At 44.0% G+C, this 9,022-nt stretch overlaps 1 protein-coding gene across 1 annotated transcript; it reads right to left on the bottom strand.

The window, feature by feature from the left end:
• Positions 1–360: 360 nt before the first annotated feature.
• DDX20 (DEAD-box helicase 20) lies at positions 361–8,568 on the bottom strand. The gene is made up of 11 exons (XM_075910073.2): positions 8,316–8,568; positions 7,793–7,887; positions 6,919–7,087; positions 6,480–6,594; positions 6,216–6,358; positions 5,623–5,761; positions 5,081–5,139; positions 3,712–3,794; positions 2,515–2,620; positions 2,327–2,428; positions 361–1,728 (listed from the first exon to the last, which is right to left on the bottom strand). Exons 1-11 carry the CDS (start codon positions 8,497–8,499, stop codon positions 584–586), a joined length of 2,340 nt encoding a protein of 779 aa, XP_075766188.2. The 5' UTR covers positions 8,500–8,568; the 3' UTR covers positions 361–583.
• Positions 8,569–9,022: the final 454 nt, after the last annotated feature.

The raw sequence follows: 9,022 nt of genomic DNA on the forward strand, positions 1-9,022 counted from the left end.
TGGAGAGTCTGCACTATAAGCTTAATATTGCAGAGTCTGTAGTGCAGGATGGCAACCTGCTCCAGCATGTACCGGCTCTCACCTGTCAGCCCCGCTCCCACGGAGCCAGCTGCCATCCTACACTGCTGCCTCTGGCTCCCACCACCTTCCCAGTTAGCCAGCAGTGCAGCGTGGCAGCCGGCTCCCTGGGAGTGGGGTGGGAGACTGCATGTAACTCTTCACGTAACTGAAAAACCCAGGCACATGGGATAACCGTTGAAAGGGTTACCCTATTACATCCCTACTTCTTAAATCTAAATTGTCCTTAATCTGATTCTGCATTTTTGTTCACTTAGAAGACAGAAATCCAACATCCAGATGTACAAGACAAATCATTTCTATTTATTGACAAACATTTGGTGCAGGACCAATGCCAACTCACTGGAATGTATACAAATCCTTTGCCCACAGTTTACTTCCAAAAAGAAAAATTAATTCAGCCTAAAAACAGACATCTGTTTATTTCTGTAAGCCAATTCCTGTGTGCAAATGATAGCTCTTGATAAAGCGCAGTCCTTTTGCAGTGAAGCTTGCTCTCCCATCACTAATCACTCTTCAACAGTTCTTGAAGATAGACAGAGTTGGTTTGATAAGCAGTCATCCAGTTAAAAGGCCAATGACATCTCCTGTTGTAAGAGTGAGAAGCATAATAGCCCTGCCACATTTGGTAATAGGACTTCCAGTATTCTTCATAAGCCTGAGTCTCATAGGGAAAGGCAGGAACACTCCCCACCGGAGGGCTGTGTGAATAGTCTGCCTGGGCTTCTCTCTTTGGAGGCCTGGCGGAACGTTGGTGGCGGCTTTTCTTACACCGTTTGGAAGTTTGTTTCACCACCTTCTTTTCCACCTGACTGTGCTTTTGGGTTTGTGGTATTTGTTGGTGCTCCATTGGACTCAGAGAGCTGCTTATGCTTTGAGAATAATTCTGAGCAGCCTGATCCATATTGAGTTCATCACTTCCTCTCTCTTGAGTATCTGAAGAGGCTTCACAGTAGGACTTGTTTTCCCTACAAGGTGAGGAAGCTCCGGAACGGTATGAGTTACTATCACTATCAGTGTCCTCAAATGAGAGACTGTCTGCTACTGACTGCATGGTCTCCTCCATCCCTTTCTTTTGAAAAGTCCCATTTTTAGGGTGCTGGTACTGTTCTCCAGGGCCTGTGTAGCTTCTTATGATTTCAACCCTTTTCTCCAACCCTTCTTTAATGAAGTATTCATAATCGTCAACAAACTCTGTAAAGCTCCAGGGAAGGGCAGGCTGCTGGTTCTTAAATGACGATAGGCAAGGGATTTTGGGGAGTGTATTTTTTAAGGTTTCCTTATCCACATGCTGATCAATATGCTGTTCAGTGGTTTTGCAGGTCGTTGCCATTTGGTGTGTCTGCTGTGTGCTGAGGTTGAATGTCTTTGGACTCTTGCTAATTTTTTCTGCATTTGCATGATCTCGGTAGCCTTTTAGGAGCTGCTTGTGCTTGGAAACCCTTCTTGGCTTGGATGTGGAGGACTTTTCCCCTGCAGGATCACACGGAGGTATCTGAGCACACCTATTTATGCTTGTGTGCTGCTCTGACTCCTCTGGACTTTTATGGGTCAAAGTAGGAGTGTCCACGGAAGCATCTGCATGGGCAACAGCTGTGACCTCCACATCCCAATCTGCAAAGTGCTTCATCAATCCAGCGGGTACAGGTTCTGCACATGAGAATAAAGCAGCCATGTAGTCAAAAGCAGCACAAGATTTCTTTCTGATCCCATGTAGGTTTTGCATGCTAGTGAACAAAATCCCAAAACAGTTGTCAAATTTGCTCTAAATATCCCCAGTAGTACTGGTAGATGTTTTGGTTTTCTTTTCAAAAAAGCAGGGCACAGAAAGGAAAAGCACTGCTAACAGGTAAATTGTGTTGGTGGGAAAAGTGATGATGGTGAAGGCATTCAGAATGCCCAGTTCCTTCCTGGGCAAGACCTACTGCTGAGGTCTTATGGGCTTTGAGTGCAGTACAATGGTGGAGGGGAAAAGGAAGGAACTGGGCAATCTGAATGCCTTCACTATCATTACTTTGCATTGATTTAAAATAAAGGTAGAGGCCACATAGTTAAGAGCTATTTATGTATGTTAATACCAACACTCTGATTTACAAGACATATATGCAACTATTAAATCCTACACTGTATCTAAACCACAGTTCACCAAAACTGCCTGTGAACTGAGCTGTCAGATTAAAGCAAACACATATAAACAAAAACCATCCAAGAGAATATAATGCAGACAAATTCAGGAGTCAGGTTGTACCTGGCAAAGGAAGAAGCTGAAGGTTACATTTCTGTGCAATTTTCATCATCATATTCTCTTCCTCCCCACGGCAACAGTAAGTCACAGCTAGGCCTAAGGTTCCTACAACATGGAGTGAGGGAAGAATTAGCTAGCCAGTTCCACAGATGCACCACTTCCAGCTACACAATCCCACACCAGTGTTTTACCAAAGCGGCCAGCTCTGCCAATCCTATGCATGTACGTTTCCCAGTCCAAAGGCACATCTAGGTTGATGACAAGATTCACCTTCTCAGCATCAATTCCACGAGAAGTCTTTAGGAGGGAATAAAAATAAAAGAATGGTGACTAGCAATACAAGAGAAGCAGCTTACCTGATCAATTCAGGAGTCCCCCCTTCTGTAAATGTTATGTATTTCAATACACTGTATGAAGATCATTTGTATTATCACGGAGGAAGAAAAGATGATGTCAGGTTACCAAGGGAGTACACATGTTCGCAGCTTAGAAACAACACACAGCACAGTTGTATTTTTAGTCGGGATGTAAGTGACTAGTCAGCTACCTGATAAGCCTGTATCAGAGGCAGCAAGGGGGAGGGAGCAAGAGCCGGTGCTGGGAGGGGATCCAGCTTAAAAGCCGTTTCCCCAGCACCGTCTCCACGGGGGTCAGGAGAGGCAGAGGTGCAGCAGCGGAAACAGCACGAGCCAGGACTCAGCTGTCCTAGCTTACACTGGGTCCCACATGCTGCACCTCTACTTTTAAAATGTGGTAAGAGCCATCGGTCTCTTACTACGTTTACAGAGCCGCAGTGAACCCCCTTTATCAACTAATCGAGTAGTCTATGGAAATTCAATCGCCTATTCAATTAGCTTCCTAACCACTATTTAACATCCCTAATTTTTAGGTGACAACTTCAAGCATTCAACTGAAGACAGCAGGAACTGTGCCCTGTCTTTTCATTTTTTTAAATGTACCAGAAAATATATATGGCCAAATTTAACATACCACAGAAAAATATATAGCTACTGCTCTTCTTAAAATGTGTTGTGTTGGTTTCATATGAAGGTGTAAGTAACTTCTGATTCCCCCAACACCACCAAAAGGTAGAGACTTACTTCTTTGAAATTAATATAGCCTCCTAGAACCTAACAACAGAAAAGTAACTAACGAGAAATAAATATTAGAACTTTATATTTTAAAAAAGGACTTTGAAAATTGGTTCTCTTTTCTGAAGGTGAAACAAGCACAGCAACAGCAGTATGTATGCTACCCAGATAAAAGCTGTTATTTTCAGATAACTGTTCTATAAATACACTAAGTCAGATCTATATCCAAGTCAGCTTTACAGTATGTGAATTTATATTCTAAAGGACTTTTTCTGCTTCACAGAAAAGAAAACTCACCAAGTCTGTGGAAATCAGGACTCTACAATGGAACTGTTTCAATTTAGCCATTGCATCAAGACGCTGGTTCTGATTCATACTTCCTGAAGAAACAAAAAAGTATATTTAAAATGAGAAAAAAGTATTTAGGTTATTAGCCTAGTGCTGCTCAAACCCAGGGAAACTGGACTCAGTAAATTGTATTACAGAAAGCTAGTGAAGTGGCATCCAGTTTTCAGGAACTAATTCTAAGGCATGTTGTACTTACATGGGGGTAAACTAGGTAACATGCAATGCAAATAAGTTTACATACTAACTACTATAAAAATGCAAATATTCTTACACAAAGGGGAGACTACAAAAAAGAATTAGTATTACAAGGATGGTTTTAACATAATTGTGTTAAGCTCTCTTTTATTGGCTTCTAATTGAGACAGATTCTGAGTAAGCACCCAAATACATCAATTTACTTCCAGATACCCATTTCTGAAAGCTTCAAGCACACGAGGCCTTTCCTTTCAAAATACACCAAATCTGTTACAGTACAGGTGGAACCTGTCTAGTCCGGTGCCATCCGTTGTATGGCATGATTTTAGTTAGATGGATGTCTATTCGTCATGGGTGTGGCCAAGTTTCCCATGGTCCCATCAAATTTGTTTACAGCCACCAGTCCTGGCTCTCAGTGTTCTGTGCTGTTCTTTAGCTGTAATTTAATCCCAAATGTCTTCTAAGAGCCCAATAAGCAGTGAAAGTGTTGGTAATGCTGCCAGACAATATTGACCTCCCATGGTTCAGCAAATTCTCTGGTTTGGCACCAGTCAGGTCCCAAGGATGCTGGATTAGAGAGGTTCAACCTGTACTCCAAAGTCGGACTATCAAGTGATTAAAAAAAAATCAGTTGTGATTAATGGCACAAACAACAGAATACCATTTAAGTATTTTGTTTGTTTTCTACCTTATTTGTGTTGTAACTGAAAACACAGAAAAACACCCAAAATACGCAATACAATTCAAATGATATTGTATTTAGCTGTGCGATTAAAACTGATTAATCGTGGGGGGGGAGGGTTGTTAATGTGGTGAGTTAAGTGAGATTAATTGCCAACCCCACTCTAAAGCATAAGTGGGATTCCCTAGTACAAACTGAAAAGCATGAAGAAATAACAACTATCTAACCAATAGGTAAAAAATAAAGTTAAGTATTTAAAGATTCTCAATGAACCTGCAAGTAATATCAACAGTCAAACATTACCTATAAACCATTCATGTAAATGCTCCCAAATCCCCACTTATATCCTGAATACTCCAATGGCTACATTTCTACATAACTTGAGGTCAGTTTTGCACCCAATTCCAATTAATAGAAGCAGTAAGTTCCAAATGGACTTGCCTGAAATGCACTCAGCAGGAAAACCTTTTGATGTCAGTACTTCAGCCAAGTGTTGAGCCCTAATACAACATACACATAAAGGTTTACAAATAAAATTATATACTTCCAGAATCTCTTCAAGATGACGAACTGAAGATGACTTAACAGCCTGAGCCCCAGATCTGAACTCTTACTCCTTTACAGTCAAAGATTAAATCAGCCATTCATCTTCACAAGTTAGATACAAGGACAGTTTGCAATTTTGCAACTGGTGGATCTTTCAGCCGAGACTTCAAAAATCAAGTGTGCACAGACACTAGTTCCCACAGCACTACGTGATGTGAACATTCCCCTTACCCCTTGACACACTTAGTAGAAAGTGTGAGTTGTTGAAGCTGCAGCCCTCTATTCCAGAAATGCTAGCATTTCAGACAGAAATCTGCATGCAGTCTGTGTAGTAATTTGGGAACTTTGTGAAAGTGCTATAAAAATTTAATATATTATGGCCACTGTTCACCAATATCTACAAACACCATATTCTTAGTTTAAGAAATTCTTGTTACCTGCTATGCAGATTTGAGAAGACCAAGGCCTGATTAAATGGAATCTTGCTAAAAAGCTCCTGCAAATGCTGCGCCTTCTCTTCAAAAGTCTTATGGGGAAGTGAATGAGAATTCACAATTTTGTAATACTGCTTCAGCCCTGTACAAGAAATAAAAGCATGGCAAGGTTAACAGTACTGAAAAGTCACACAAAACAAACAATGAATTGGTATTAAAAAATACTGACTCAAATACATAGTTGTTCCTAGAATAAGGACTGGAAACAGGGAAATATTAGTTAACTGAAATTAGTTAGTCACATGACAAGTGGGAATTCGACAAGCTACTCTTATTTAAAGTTTAAAATCTTTTCTTCAAGCTATGGAAAAAGGATACTCCTCAACAGGGAGAAAAACAGCCTAAGAATCTAGGATGAGAGAATGGTTAAGAGAAGTTTGGGTATAAGCACTTTTAGGGCAACCAATACTATAAGTAAAAAGTGAAATATTTTGAAACTGTTACTGTTTTTAACCAATTATACTCATAGCTGAACAGTAAATAAATTCAGATTTGCATTAAGCCGTTCAAATTATGGATGTGCAACTTATACATACCAATGAGACTTGGATCTGTAGGGTTCAGCCTCACAAAGGTAGGGTCTCTCATGTACCTGGTTAAAGCCTTAGCCAGTGATTCAGGGTAGGTAGCAGAAACAGCCAGCATCTGTTTGTTGGCTGGCAAAGAAGAATAAATCCAGCTAAGAGAGAGTAAGATATTGAAAGTGAATGTATCCCACATAATGCATATTTAATAGCTGAAAGATTTTGCACGTTCAACAGCTGCTAGATGTATGAGAGAAATACTAGCATTGTTCTTACTTGACTTGTTCCTGGAAGCTGCCTTCTTCCAAAAGCTTGTCAGCTTCATCAAGAATGAAAAGGCGGATACTGGCTGTATTCAGACAGTCCAATTCTATGAGTTGCTTTATGCGACCTACATGATGAGAGAGAAACTTGAGCTCCAAAAATATTCATGAAAATAATCTAGTTGAGTCAGGACACTCATTGCAAATCAAAGAGTCCTTACCTAACCCACTTATTTAATAAATCTTTTTTAAATAGAACATTCAGAGTAATCACTCACTAAAAATACTTCTCTGGTCATATTTTCTATAGCTTCAGACTTTGAAACTGTTCCGTAACAATGGAACAAAAAAAATCAAGAATTCAAGAGTACATCTATGTACCAATTATTTGACTGTTGAAAAGTGTCTCACTGAATTGTGACTAAAGTAGAATCAATCAAATGTGCTCTTACCTGGAGAGCCTACAGCTATGTGACACTTCTTTAGTCTCATTTTGTCTTGGTTCAAAGGAGTCCCTCCAATGAAGACATGACATTCCAAGCCCTCCATTTTGATTCCAATAGTTGTGATAACTGCATGAATCTGCACTGCAATTTCTCTTGTTGGAGCTAAGACCAGGATCTGAAATAATAAAGAATTTGGCTTTGAAGGGACAGTGATGGCTCACTGGATTAGAGACAGATCTTTTACCTCTACATCACCTTTTTAACTATAATGTAGGCTGCCAGTGACAAAGTTTTTACCCCTGTTGTTTCATGCCTTGAATAACACCTGCTGGGAGTCAAGTCCAGTTTTTACTGAACAGGTTCTCTCCTTCATCCCCTAAATCAATAACTTGAGACTCAATTCCCTCAACCCTGTACAGCAGACCTGAAGCACACGGATTCAATTATATACACGGAACTCTATCACACAGGTTGTCAAGCCAACAAGGTGCCTTTTTGTGCTTGTAAACCTAAAAATGACCAACCAAAAAAGCATGTATGTTTCCCTTATGGCCCCACCCCATATTAATTTCATTATAACCTATCAAGCTATCTACTACGAACATCAATTACAAAATAAGTCAAGAGCTCCATAGCACTGCATTCTCAGTAGGAACTTCTGGCACCAACGCACTGAGATTTGACAGTGAATCACATGCTGAACTTCATTCAAGATGTGGACAGCCACATAGCCCAGACTAAATTGACCAATATCCTGTCCTGCACATGGCGTTCAGTGTAAAACTTGAGGTCCAGGTGATCATCTCTATGGTTATTGAAACAGCTTGGACAAGGACCTGCAGACATTCCCAGGCCACACCACATCTTGAGGGAGGCTCACCTGGGTTGCTGGGTTTTCCAGGATGAGGGAATCGAGGGCAATGGTCGAGAACACACAGGTTTTGCCAGTGCCGGATTTTGCCTGCACAATAAGATCTGAAAGGGTTTGAAAGGCTCGAGTCAGGCAGCAGCCTCGCCCAGGTGATGCACTTTTATTAGGGGCTTTACTCTGGGTTTGGGACGCCTCCCGGTACCCTGGACAGAGGCACAAGTCTCCACCAGCCTCCCCTCCCCTGCAGGAGCAAACCGCCAGCCCTTGCTCCCCCCTCCTCTTTCCACCCATCACGAGACCCCTCCCCTTGGCAAACCCTGCTCCCCCCCTCCCCCCGAAACTTCAACTCCCCCTTCTCCTTCTGATTCCCGTTGCCCCCCCCCCGAGCCCCCTCCGCCTCTTCCCCCCCCCCCGCTGGGGGCGACTCCCCCCCCCCCCCCGCCAGGGATGATTCCCGGTCCCCTCTCCCCCAAATCCCCCCCTTCTTTTTCCCCTCCCCTCGCCGGGGGCGACTCTCGTCCCCCCCCCTCACCCAGGCCGCAGCGCCCCAGCGGGATGGCCTTGAGCTGCACCGGCGAAGGCCGGAGGAACCCGGCGGCCTCCAGCCCCGCCAGCACCGGGGCCGACAGCAGCAGCGACCCGAAGTCGGCCGGGCCGCCGGGGATCAGCACGTCCCGCGTGCAGAGCCGGGGCTCGGCCGCCGCGTTAGCCGCCATCTTGGGAAGCGGCTGGGACAGGGGAGGGGCGGGTTTGAGATCTCGCGAGAAGCCGCAACGCGTCGCCGGGCGCGAGGCGGTCCCCCTGGCAACAAACGTTATCAGCAGCCCCGCCGCGCGAACACGGCCGGGGGGGAAGGAACCATTGTGCGGGCAGGGGAATGGGAGTGCGGAAGGAACCATTGTGCGGGCAGGGGAAGGGGAGTGCGGAAGGAACCATTGTGCGGGCAGGGGAAGGGGAGTGCGGAAGGAACCATTGTGCGGGCAGGGGAATGGGAGTGCGGAAGGAACCATTGTGGGCTGGTTGACAGAGTCCTATGCACTGAAAGGAGGCGGGGGCACAGGGGGGCTCCTAGGAGGGGGCACAAAGGGGCGCAGAAGACTATGGGGGAAATATGACTCAGATGGGGCATTTCCCCCCTCAGGAGCCCCCACTTGTTCCCCTACCCCACAGAGTACCCCCTTCCCCCCACTTCACAGGGGCTCCCCATGGGCCCCCCACTTGCCCCCCTCTCAAGATCCC

The sequence above is a fragment of the Pelodiscus sinensis genome, chromosome 27 (genome assembly GCF_052426305.1).
Source record: "Pelodiscus sinensis isolate ZL-2025 chromosome 27, ASM5242630v1, whole genome shotgun sequence".
Classification (NCBI taxonomy): domain Eukaryota; kingdom Metazoa; phylum Chordata; order Testudines; family Trionychidae; genus Pelodiscus; species Pelodiscus sinensis.

What these genes read in the sequence shown, in the direction of transcription:
- DDX20 (XM_075910073.2), bottom strand. Translation starts at nt 8,499, where the DNA reads ATGGCGGCTAACGCGGCGGCCGAGCCCCGGCTCTGCACGCGGGACGTG. An exon ending in TCCTGATTTCCACAGACTTG is followed by an intron (nt 2,621 to 3,711) that starts GTGAGTTTTCTT and finishes TCCCTCCTAAAG; the next exon opens with ACTTCTCGTGGAATTGATGC. An exon ending in TGGCAGAGCTGGCCGCTTTG is followed by an intron (nt 2,429 to 2,514) that starts GTAAAACACTGG and finishes TCCATGTTGTAG; the next exon opens with GAACCTTAGGCCTAGCTGTG.